The sequence below is a fragment of the Meles meles genome, chromosome 7, assembly GCF_922984935.1.
Source record: "Meles meles chromosome 7, mMelMel3.1 paternal haplotype, whole genome shotgun sequence".
Taxonomy (NCBI): domain Eukaryota; kingdom Metazoa; phylum Chordata; class Mammalia; order Carnivora; family Mustelidae; genus Meles; species Meles meles.
The window spans coordinates 127,782,444-127,795,672 of NC_060072.1; the positions used below are offsets into that span (position 1 = coordinate 127,782,444).

The following is a 13,229-nucleotide window of genomic DNA, read 5'->3' on the forward strand; positions in this document are numbered from 1 at the left end:
ATTTTTTCTAGATTAAGGAATTTGGGTTAGCATCTCTATTCTTAGTATTTTCATTTGCCTCACTTCCCAACTCAATTGATCCCAAACATCCCAACACAAAAATAGGAAGACAATGCCTCTCTTTCCTTTCATAGGCATTTGAAAAGAATGAGATACATTTGATCTTTTGAAAACTCCCACTGTTCATCAGAGGAGTGAAGAAAATCTCATAGGCACTTCAAAAATAAGTAAAGGAAAAGAAAGGAAAACAAATATGCTTCAGGCAAAAATGCTCCTAGACTCATCTAAGAAATATTGTTACCTGAACGTCTTTTCTATGCCGAATGCAGCCAATCGCATTTGACTTCTTTTATAGTTGAAGGCAGTGAAAGCTTATGGAATAAAGACCCACTGACTGGCATTGCCTACCAGATAAACTCCAAATCTGCTTTAACCTGGCACCAGGCGAGGAGAAGCTGCCAACAGCAGAATGCTGAACTCTTGAGTATCACGGAGATTCACGAGCAAACGTACTTGACAGGTAATGACGGGAAAAGAAAACAAAGTTGCGAGTAAGATCATGATGGTTGTATTTTGGTCCAGTTTAGTTTAGAAGCAGACCGCACATATGATTATAGACATCAGGATAGAGTCAGTCCTGAGGAGCAGGTGTTACAAAGCGGGGCGTGGGGGGTGGGGGGTGGAGGGGGAGGAGGACAAATTTGCCCCTGGAATGGCAAATAGGTTTTGTCTTAGGAGCCAACTTTCTTCCATCGGTTGTGACAGTCTCAAGAACCTGTGTTAAGAAGGATTCTGAGACTTGATCCAGGCTCAGAATAGAAGATATTGCAATCAATAGGTTATGTTCTTAGACAGGGCAAGGGGACTGTGGTGGTCGTGTATTCCAGGTCTAATCTGAAGCCAAAGATTTTGCATCAGCATCACAGACATCAAAAGGAAAAAAGGAAAAGCCAGGGCTGAGTCAAGAGCAGCTTGGAAACTCTGCCTCCTTTTGGCTTCATCTCTCTCAAACTCGCAGGCTGTACAGGGTTTCATGTCTTATTGGTATTCTTTTCACGACGTGTTTGCATTTGAAGCGTTTGTTCTCATAGGATTGTAAAGACAGAAAGAATGAATGTTTGCTTGGTATGAAAGTATTTGTTGTAGCTTTGAGATCCACACTTGGGGATCAGAGAGATTAGGAGCAGAAAAGAGCAGGGAGACAAGGCATCCTCAGGCCCCTGTTCCAGAATCACCTTCCTCCAGTTCACCCGGACACTGCTGCCAATGAACAGATCTCTGATCTATGACTTACCATGTTCAGAAACTCTTAGTGGCTGATTTCTCATCAAATAATGAAGAAAACACTTCTGCCTGGCATTCAGAGGCTGTCATCTGCCCCTGGCTGCTCTTCCCCTTCATGCATGTTGCAGACTTGACAGGAGAGTTTTGGGTTTTCCTCTTTCTCTAATACTTTCTCACCGTTACATCTTTTCCCATGCCATTCCATGTACCAGGAATTCCCCAGATTTCATACAGCTGAAATGTAATCCTATCCATCTCTAGCTGCATTTCTCTTGTTTGCAGCTTTTATAATAGCTACATACATTTATGTCCCCCTTCCACTAAGACTAGAGATGCATTCACTTATTTTTTGCTCATTCATTCATTCAACATGGTGGCTGGTGTCTGTGTGTGAGGTCTAGGTCCTACGCCCACAATGGTGACCAAAGCTAGTCATGTCCTATCTACAAGGAGCTTAAAGTTCAGTGGGGAAAACAAACAGAAACAAGAAAACAAACAAATACAAATTTTAGTAAGTGCTATGTAGAAAGGAAACTGAAGGCTGTGTGGAGAATGGATTATAGGGGCAAGTGGCTGAAAATCAGGAATGTTTTATGAGTGTATATGCTCCCCAACCCCCAAGGAGACTCACACAGAACCTTCCAAGGAAGGGTCTAAGAATGTTTGCTGACTGGCAAATGATGGTGGAACACAATAAAAAGGATTATTTAGAAACTCAGCCTCATGTGTGGAGAGGTGGTCAGTTTATGGCAAGAAGACAGTAAGTGCTGTGGTCCTTCAATGAGAAGGTGCCTATTCATCACCGTTGAACTTTGTTAAGATGCAGATGTGTGGGCACAGACTCCAGAGATGCTAGATTGGTGGATGTGACCCTCTTCCTGGGGCCCAGGAAGCTGCATATTGTTAACCTTCCAGGTGACTCTGGGACAAATGGTTGAGGGACCCCCATGTTAGTGTCCACTGCGTCAGCCATGCCTACACATTCCAACTCACTAGCCCCCAGGGAGCAGAGTGCAGGAGTAAAGAGAGTCAGCGCTGGAACCCCACTGCCTGGGTCTCAGCTTTTTGATGCTGTGAAGCTTCTAGGCCTCAGTGACTTCATCTGTTAAAGGGGAGAGTATGTGAACCAATATGAGGGATAGAGCGTGTCCCTACCTTGGCCTTCTTTTCTCTTTCTGGGTGATACTCTTCATTAACTGGACCATGTTTCTCCTGTAAGTTATTATTTTTATTTGAATTTTTAATTACTTTTAATTGAATTTTCAGTTGTTTATTGCATTCTTTTTTTTTTTGAGAAAAGAGTAAACACACATTTTTTAGCACAACCTTGCGAAATGCATTTTTCTACTCTTCTTCTCTTCCTGAGGACTAAAGCATGAACTGCTCCACTGTAATGAAATCTTTAACATTTACTTATTGTCTCCTCTCAGCAGAGGCAGCAGTTAGCCATTTTCTTTCTATTATTATTACCGAGACTGACAGGAGACGAGCCCTCTGACCTCACCGTGTATCCGTACACTCAGGGAAGGAATTATGCGTCAAGTCTGCTCAATTATTCTGTTTTGCGTTGGTCTATGGGGCCACTAGTATTGGGGCATAGTATCAGAGTGATTAATATTTATAACCATGTCTAAAAATCAGGATGGAAATCACAGAAAGAGATAAAACTAAGTTCCTATAGATGACCAAGGAAGAGAAAAGATGACTCAAGACTACCCAGGTGCTTTCTGGGCGTGCTGGCATGAGTGAGAGAAAGTTCTATGAAAGTTGAAGTGGTTTCTAAGTCAGTTAGAGGAAGATGAATACCATAGGATTTCACCCAGATGTGGAGCCTTAAGAAACAAAACAAACAAGCAAAGGGCAAAGAGAAAAGACAGAGGGCGGGGGTGAGGGGAGAGACAAACCAAGAAACAGACTTTAACTATAGAAAATACATTGCTGGTCACCAGAGGGGAAGAGGATGGGGGTTAAGGAGGGCATTTATGGTGGTGAGCAGAAGGTAATGTATTAAAATTAAAACTCAAAAGAAAAAAAAAGTTGAAATGGTTTCAGTTGGCTTTTTTTTTTTTTTAAAGGAATCTATTTGTGGGTTGTATTATCTTGACTCTTTCCAAGTTGACTCTTCCAGACTTTCCAAGTTTCTTGTTTCCTGGCTTTCTGGAAGCCACAGGAGAGAACCCAGGTTACTTTTTACCTACCTTCAGCAGCTGTCTAGAGGAAAGGGGTGATGTGGGCAGGACAGCAGCTCCAGCTCGGACTGCAGGAAATGCTTCCTTAATCAACCAGTGTTATCATTGTGTCCCTCAAGAGCGCAAACAAGCCCTAAGAGATTGAGGCTGAGTTCACCTCAGATACTCATTTGAAACTTATCCAAGCCTCTGGAATTTTAGTCAGCAAATTTTAACTGAAATCTGGATAAGAATGATTTCATTAACGAGATCTGCAGTATTTCCTGCTTTTCTTTAAGTAAAAAATACCATGCATTGGGGGAAAAAAGCCTACGGGGAAATTCATAAAGTGAAGCAGAAGTCTGGTTTTTGGAGGGAAGATACTCATGACTTTTAGGATTTATTGGGATGTAGTGGGGGAAGAATCTAGAAAATAATGGTGTAAGTAAAGGATTGTGATCTACCTTCTTTGGGGAAATATGCCACTAAAATAAAAAATATATGCCCATAAATAGTTATCTTTTTAAAATAAGATTTATTCTATGTGAGGATTGTGAGCAGTGTAAATATTCTTTTTTTTAAAGATGTAAACAATTTTTATGACTCAGTTCCATTTATCTGTTACTTATTGATCAGCTGCTGTGTACCAGGCACTGGGCTTTCTTTCTTTTTTTCAAGATTTATTTATTTATTTGACAGGGAGAGAGAGATCACAAGTAGGCAGAGAGGCAGGCAGGGAGAGTATGGGAAGCAGGCTCCCTGTTGAACAGAGAGCCTGATGCGGGGCTCGATCCCAGGACCCCGAGACCATGAAGGCAGAGGCTTAACCCACTGAGCCACCCAGGTACCCCTGGGCTTTATTTCTAAAGCTCACATCAACCTCCTAAATGAATACTATTGTTTCCGCTTTACAGAAGAAATAACAGGGAGAAGCTAGAAACTTGCCTAATGCCTCCTGTTCAGAAAATAGTTAGATTGGAACTGAGCACTGTCTGATTGCCTGGGTCACACTCACGAAATAGGTGAGGATCTGGTGGTCCCCAAAGCACTAAAGGAAACCTTAATTTAGTTGTGAGCCACTCCTTGTCCTGGTGAATTTAGTCTAAACCCACACTCTGATTCCCTCTTGTCTGCAGGGGTTAGTGTCTGTCCAGTGGTGACTTCTCACATCATTCACAGTCATTGCATCATCCTCACTTCTGTTTCTACCCCCAAAATGTTGGGAAACTATTTAATCCTCAATTCCTAAATCAAAGTTATAACTACACTATGTGCAGGATTAGGATTTACAGAACTGAAATAAGATGTGGGAAGTGAAAGCTGGCTTGCTACCCCGATTGTTTTTGATGTTGGCTGGACAATAAATTGGACCACAATGCGGAAGAGATGAAAGCAAAGGGCAACGTTGGACCCAAGTATATCTTCTGTTATAACTAGGTTTGAAAGTAGGTGCATAACCATTTCAGATAATACATGCAGAAAAAGCAAGAATTAAAAAGTTCAGCCTGTGAAATTGATATTTTTTGTTATAATGCTAAAAAAAAAACTCTTGGTCTCTCTATGACATTACAAAAGCACGTTAGAGAAAGAAATTTGTGGATGGTGCTCATTTGCTTGAAGTAAAGATATATTTAACACAAAACTTGAATTTTGTTTCTAATCATACTTTTTGCCAACCTGATTCAACATAGAGTAATAATAGTAGTAAGAGTAATAATAATAATAGCTCATTTTTATTGGGCACAGATTATGTGTTAGGCCCTGGTTAAAAAGTATTTATTAATTCAATTCTTCCAAAAAAGCCTACAAGTACCTAGAGCAGACGAGGGATGTCAGAGGACAGATAATTCCTTTAAGAAGCTATCTGCTGGGTGCCTGGGTGGCTCAGTGGGTTAAAGCCTCTGCCTTCAGCTCAGGTCATGATCTCAGGGTCCTGGGATCAAGGCCCGCATCGGGCTCTCTGCTCAGCGGGGAGCCTGCTTCTCCCTCTCTCTCTCTGCCTGTGTACCTGTGATCTCTGTCTGTCAAATAAATAAATAAATAAATAAATAAATAAAAACAGAAGCTATCTGCTTTGCTTTGTTATGCTAAACAGTAATTTCAGCAATCAGAACAAATCTACATTAATTCTTTCTATAGTCAGTGAATTACTTATAGTTTTGAAAACTTATAAATGCTTATTTTCTTAATGAGTAAATTTTTTAAAATGCAAGAGTATTTGATTTGGGGGAATAGCTATATTAAGCATTTGTGGAATGCTACTTTCAGCATCATTGTCTCTAGTATACCCCTCTCTATGTACAGAGATTATTAGTCAGGTGACTACCACTTTGAGTAATTTATGAAAAAAGTCGTTCAGTGTTCAATAGTATTTAATGGAATAATTACTAACAGAAAATGTAGTGTCAGTGTGACACTGATCCCAGAATGACATTTCTAAGGCACAGAGAAGTAGACAAGTATTTCCACTTGACACATCATAAGTTACCTATTATATAAATGAGATAAGACATAACTTTTTAGTTGATTTCTTTAATTTATCCTAAAGACTAAATAGTATAGTACTCAAATAGTTTTAATAACTATATGTAAAAAATAAAAGGTGACCATTGATAAGATAAATAATTACAAAATTAATATGAATGCATTTTTTTAACCCATATTTTTCATTTTATTTATTTTTTCAGTGTAACAGTATTCATTCTTTTTGCACAACACCCAGTGCTCCATGCAAAACGTGCCCTCCCCATTACCCACCACCTGTTCCCCCAACCTCCCACCCCCGACCCTTCAAAACCCTCAGGTTGTTTTTCAGAGTACATAGTCTCTTATGGTTCACCTCCCCTCCCCAATGTCCATAGCCCACTCCCCCTCTCCCAATCCCACCTCCCCCCAGCAACCTCCAGTTTGTTTTGTGAGATTAAGAGTCATTTATGGTTTGTCTCCCTCCCAATCCCATCTTGTTTCATTTACTCTTCTCCTATCCCCCTACCCCCCCATGTTGCTTCTCCATGTCCTCATATCAGGGAGATCATATGATAGTTGTCTTTCTCCGATTGACTTATTTCACTAAGCATGATACGCTCTAGTTCCATCCACGTCGTCGCAAATGGCATGATTTCATTTCTTTTGATGGCTGCATAGTATTCCACTACTGGGTATTTACCCTAAAGATACAAACATAGTGATCCGAAGGGGCACGTGTACCCGAATGTTTATAGCAGCAATGTCTACAATAGCCAGACTATGGAAAGAACCTAGATGTCCATCAACAGATTAATGGATAAAGAAGATGTGGTATATATACACAATGAATGCATTTTTAATCACATTATTATTATTATTTTAAATAAGTGCAGTCATACTTGGTGATGCTCATCCCAGAGATTTAAGACTACAGAAATACAAAGACTTACCCTTTTGATAATCTCATCTCCTTGGTAGAGTTTACAATAAACATTTCTATTTTTTTAAGATTCCAACTTTGGAGAACCCAAAGCTGAGTCTTCACAGGTGTTAGGAGTAAGTTCTGGCATGGGCTTTTGTTTGGAGAGGAATGACATGTATCAGAAATAGCTGTCTGGTTCATTGTTGTTTATTTAAAAGTGCTGTAATATTTAAAGTTATCTAGAAAGCATATTATAGTAATAACTCACAGGCAAAATTACTTTAAACTGGGATTGAATCCACTGGAAAAACCACATTGAACCTGATCTGCTAATCCTCTGCCTCTCCCCATGTTTCTTAATCTCTCTGTCTTTAATAACTTCCTCTGTAAAACGAAGAGATTGGACTAGATACCTCCCAAGGTACATAAAGCACCTGTTTGTAAGAACCGTGCTAACTCAAATAATTTTTCTAGAACGTTTGATAAAAATGAGTGGATCTGAATTAATTTTCACTGGTTTTTACATTCTAGTATTTAATTTCATCCCACCATTATTTTATTATTTTATTTAAAGTAATCACACAATAGGGTGTACTTTTCAGTTAAGTAATTCCAGTATCGAATTCAGTTCAGTTTATTAAGCATCAGTCTACCTAATCAATATCAACTTAATCAACACCCTCAAGTGGGTATTTGGACCGCCCTTTGTGAGTGCCTTGCTTCCAGATTCTGAATGTACTCAGTGTAACATTCAGGCCCCATGACCTCTAAGACCATTGTCTGCACTTTAATGGAAGTGGATGCAATAAATGTGAGATCTGATGATTTGGCACTGAGTCACTGTGACCTCCATTCATTTGAACTGGTGACATGAATATATGCATATGTGAGCTCATGAGAAATTGTGGAAAATGTTAATGATTTTGAGATAGTTCAGTTGGTTACATGAGAACTGTAGAGCCTGGGCATTGGTGTCACGAGACACCTATCATAGTTTGCGGGATTAAATGGACACACACACAGTGCTCTGAATAGAGTAAGTGGGAATTCTTGCCATTGACAAGCATACCAACTTAAGTTTGGTATTTTACTTAAGACAAAAGATAGTTTTGCTTTTTATGCACCTCCCCCTTTTTTTTATTATGTTCAACTTGCCAGTATATAGTACATCATTAGTTTTTGATGTAGTGTTCAACAATTCCTATAACACCCAGTGCTCATCACCACATGTGCCCTCCTTAATGCCCATCACTCTGTTACCCCATCCCTCCACCCCCATCCTTCAGTAACCCTCAGTTTGGTTCCCGGAGTCCAGAGTCTATCATGGTTTGTCTCCCTATCTGATTCCTTCCCATTCACTTTTCCCTCCCCGCCCCGTGGTCCTCTTTTTAATCAACTAAAAACAAGGTAGAAGAACAGAGAATCTTTTTTTTAAAAGTATAGGTAGGTAACAAATCAGAGTGTTTGACACCACAGGGCTGATGTCCATGTGGCTTGTTTTTTTATTCTACATCAACCTCCAGCAAACCACCCCCCGCAACCGCACAGAGTTTGAAATATTATAACTATGATTTATGAAGTGCCTAAACAAAGCATTGTTCATGTTAGCCAAAGAATTTCACTTAGACTTTACGCAAAATATTAATAAAAAGAAAAATTTATTTTTAAAAAATGTCATGAGATAAAATTCGTAGACTACGTTCTGGAAGGTTAGGTAATAACTTATGAGAATGAGAGATTGAAATGTTTATCAAACATTTTATGATAGAAAACTTGGAATTTTTTTCATAATAAATCTTATTTGTACTGTAGGGGCACCTGGGTGGCTCAGTTAATTAAGTGTCTGACTCTTTATTTCTGCTCAGGTCATGGTCTCAGGGTCCTGAGTTGGAGCCCATGTAGGGCTCTCGGCTCATCAAGGAGTCTGCTTGTCCCTCCTGCTGCTCATTCGTGCGCTCTCAAATAAATTAACAAAATCTTTTTTAAAAAAATCTTATTTGTACTCTAAAATGAAGTAAAATTATTTTTTGTTGATAGAGTCTTATCCAAATTAAAAGCACACTCATACCATCTGATAGGAGTATTCCAAGATGATAGGGTCGCAGCCTGGTTATATCTGGGTTAGAAGTTTAGCAAGAATCTTACTAGAGCTCACTAAGAATCTTACTTGGGCTTTCTTTGTTTCTGTTTCTTTGTTTCTCTGTTTCTTTATCTGCCAATGGAGGTAGTAGTTGTCCTTACCTTAGGAGAATCCAAGGAGAAATGTTAGGCATTTTTTTTTATTACTTCTCTCTAAGACATTTTGATCCAAGCACTTAATTCTGAATTCAATTCCATTGTCTTTTCAAAATGTCAGTTTTGTTTGTTGTTTGGTTTTGCTTTTGTTCCATAGGATTAACCAGTTCCTTGACCTCAGGACTCTGGATTGGACTGAACAGCCTGAGTTTCAACACTGGATGGCAGTGGGGCGGTGGTAGTCCATTCCGGTACTTGAACTGGTTACCAGGTAGGTTCCAGCTTGTCTGTGGATAAATACACCTAGATGTAATCGATCTGGATACCAAAGGGATCTTCATCATCTCACATGGGGAGACTTTACCAAATATAGTCTGTTTCTCACATTCCTTTGAAATCTGCCAACTAGATTTGCAAATCATAAAGCCGTAAAGTTATACCTGCTTCCTGGGTTAGAGATTTGTCTGGCAGAGTTACGACACAAATCAATACAGGACTCGGTTAAAGTATACATTCTCTGAATATCCTTGATTTGCTAGCTATTATATTCAAAATCAAATTTTCAACTTCTACAATGTTCCAGTTGAAAGTGCTTATATATGAAATTTATACTTATGATATATATATATATATATATACTATATAATGCTATATAGTATATTCAAAGATTGTGTATGTATTTATTTACACACACACATACTGTGAATTTAAGTGAATATGAATTATTTGGGGCTGGTTGATTTCTCATTGTCTTGAGGCCTGAGATATAATATTATATATATATATAATATATAGATGATAATATTCCATGCTAGCATAATAATTCATTAGCACTTTTGTGCTTGATGTGCTCTATGGAGTGTGATTCAGAACTCCGCACCCCCACTTCCAACCCCACCCCATACTAATGTTGGTTTATTAGCAAAGAGTATAATGATGAATGATTACTAATGTCTGCATGGGTGTGGAAAAGATGGGTCACATTTTCATTTACTAGTTCTGCTATGAGAAAATACTGATGTAGTGTTTCTTCATATGGTCAGACTTCTTTCTTAAAAGCCACTGAATGGTTTTTGCATTGGGCTTAGGAGACTAAACTCTCTTCTATGTTACTAATTTATGGTATTTAAAGAAAATGAAAACTTTGAAAATAAGAAAGAAAGAAGGAAGCAAGCTAGCTAGCTAGCTCAGAATAGATGCCAAAACACAAAAGAGAAATTTTAGAGGATATATTTTGGTTTAAACTGATGCACTTTTCCTATGAAATTCCACATCCAATGCATTCCTTCAGTGCATAGTAACAGGGCTGTCACTAGAGTCAGCTTTGTTTTCCTCTACGATACGGGAACTAAACATTACTGCAGAGGAATATAAAATGTCTTTCTCGTGGGTGAGGATTTGATTTGTCTGCCCACTCAGTCAAATTAAATTAGAGAATGTCAGTTGGGCTCAATCAGATCATTAAATAATAATGACTTTTTTTTAAGGAACTAGAGTTTATTTTTTGCTGCTGAATTATTGCATGTTTGGCAAGTCACTTTATTTATTATGCAGTTTCGGAATAATTATTGTATACTTAACCACTTGCATTCTATGGGTTCAGTGAGAAAACTGGGGGGCCAACAGCAGTGAAAATGAGGAATGTAATTGGAATATTGATGAGAAAGGAAAAGAAATGTTCTCCCTTATTAAACCAAATGCCTGAGAAATAAGAGTCACAAGGTTAAATCACCTTCTGAAATAATCTGAAACTCTCTGAAGAGTTTCTTCAAACTAAAATCAGAAACCTTGTGAAATATTAGAAGCTGTTATTGCATGAAATATTCGATGAAGCATTCAGTTGTGTACTTGCCAAGAAATACATCTATTAAAATGCATTCACATTGAAGGTGAGGGTATTTTACACAAACACCGGAGAAGTGTGAACTCAAATCTTTATCTATGGTTGACAACTCATTGATATATTTAAGTCCTTATCATTAGCAATGTTTTTCACTGTACGCTCTTCCAAAACTTTCAAAAAATGTTGACCAAAGTTTTATGGAGCAGGAGATATGGTTCCCATCTAGCGGAAGGCAAAGTGAGGTCCAGGTCCAGGTTATATACATGTCAGAGGTCACAAAACAGAGTCATTAAGAAAAGGTGGTTCAGGGCGCCTGGGTGGCTCAGTGGGTTAAGCCGCTGCCTTCGGCTCAGGTCATGATCTCGGAGTCCTGGGATCGAGTCCCATATCGGGATCTCTGCTCAGCAGGGAGCCTGCTTCCCTCTCTCTCTCCCTCTGCCTACTTGTGATCTCTCTCTCGCTGTCAAATAAATAAATAAAATCTTAAAAAAAAAAAAAAGAAAAGAAAAGGTGGTTCATCAACCTGTCTTCAGTTGAGAGATGGTGCTAGTTTTCAGAACACTGGTTTTAAAATCCTGTATTAACTAGTGAAAAGGCATGAGAAATGTGGGCATTATTGTATCCATTGCATTCCCAAAGGTGACTTTTTTAAAAAGATTTTATTTATTTATTTGACAGACAAAGATCACAAGTAGGCAGAGAGGCAGGCAGAGAGAGAAGGGGAAGCAGGCTCCCTGCTCAGCAAAGAGCCTGATGTGGGGCTCGAACTCAGGACCCTGAGATCATGACCTGAGCCGAAAGCAGGCGTCACCCAAAGTTGACTTCATCTGGTTATTTTATCAATTTTCAGGAAGATATGGGATGATGGGTTAGTGGTTAAAAATCTTCAGTAGGCTCGGCTGAAAATCGTGAGGAAGAGTCTGAGTTTGGGTGGACTTTATCAGTGTTTCCTATGTCCTGTTGCTTCTCAAGCTCCCCTTCCCTAGTCTTTCTCCTCTTTGCTGTCTTCCTCTTCCATCTCCTCTCTCTAGTTGGAGAAAATTTTCCCATGTTCAGAAATTTTCTAGTTTGCTGCTCACAGTGAGCCTTACATAGATTTTTGGTAGGTATTTACAATGTTTAATATGTTTGGTTTAGAACATTGTGTGTTTTGCATTTTGTTAGTTACCTCTAGATTGATTACACATAACAAAACCCAATGTGAAGATTGTTTAGGATTATAAAGTCTAGCTTTATTGTCAATATTATGAAATGAGTTATTTCAAAGAAAAGTGAACTTGTATAATCAACATTTTAGACACTGGAATGACCCAACAATAAGAAAAGAAATAGATACTCAACGTGTCTTTTGCACTGCAGTCAATAAAGATTTATTGGTGACTACGAAGCCAGAGACAGAATGGGATCCAATTAAATCCCAAGGATGAAGCTGTGAGGTTTTGGGAGGTAACTGCTTGCACTACCATAATAATCCCACTTTGATTTTTCCTTTTGCCCAAAGGAAGTCCATCAACAGAACCTGGAAAAAGCTGTGTGTCACTAAATCCTGGGAAAAATGCTAAATGGGAAAATCTGGAATGTGTTCAGAGACTAGGCTATATTTGTAAAAAGGGCAACACAAGTTTGAATTCTTTTGTGATTCCCTCTGGTAAGTGATCTATTTGGTCTGAAGTGTAGAAGATAATATAATTGAAAGGAGAAAATTATAGACAAGCATAACTGTATGAAATGATGGGTTTTGTTGATAATTTATGGAGTAAACTTAGTCATAGTCCTACGGAATTTCTTTTTGTTGGTTACTCATAATGGTCACTAACATTTCCTGAGTTGCCCTGTGGTGTTCAGGCATGTACAAAGCCTTTGAAAGAACATAAATAAGAATTCTAGCCTCATAGCAGCCCTATGAGCAAGGCATTATTATTCACACATTCTCGACAAGGAAGAGGATATTCAGAGGATATATAAAACTTGCACATGTGACAAAACAGGAATCCAAACTAGGAAATAAATATCTGCAAAGGATGTTTTTATTATAATCTGGCTATTTAAGGATTTATCTGGGCTCTCTTGCCCACGTTTAGCATCTTCAGTGGAAGTCTTCACAGAAATGGGATAAAACATCCAAAAATACTAACTGAATTTTATATATCAGCTAGACTCTGGGGAAAGAAGCCAATTATGCTCTCTCTTATAATTTTATAGAATAATTAAGTTACTAACGCAAGAACGCACCTTTTTTTAAATGGACAAAAAGCAGACAACCCACATTTTTTTCACTATCAGCTGTTTTTGGAGAGACAATACTTTAGAG

At 38.6% G+C, this 13,229-nt stretch overlaps 1 protein-coding gene across 1 annotated transcript in view; it reads left to right on the top strand.

Annotated features, from left to right (window-relative positions):
* The window catches only part of MRC1 (mannose receptor C-type 1), a 105,496-nt gene that overhangs the window by 22,955 nt on the left and 69,312 nt on the right, over window positions 1-13,229 (top strand). The window contains exons 4-6 of the mRNA XM_046013581.1: window positions 356-520; window positions 9,233-9,346; window positions 12,420-12,566. Of these exons, the coding sequence (XP_045869537.1) occupies window positions 356-520; window positions 9,233-9,346; window positions 12,420-12,566 (426 nt within the window). The remainder of the gene's footprint in view (window positions 1-355; window positions 521-9,232; window positions 9,347-12,419; window positions 12,567-13,229) is intronic.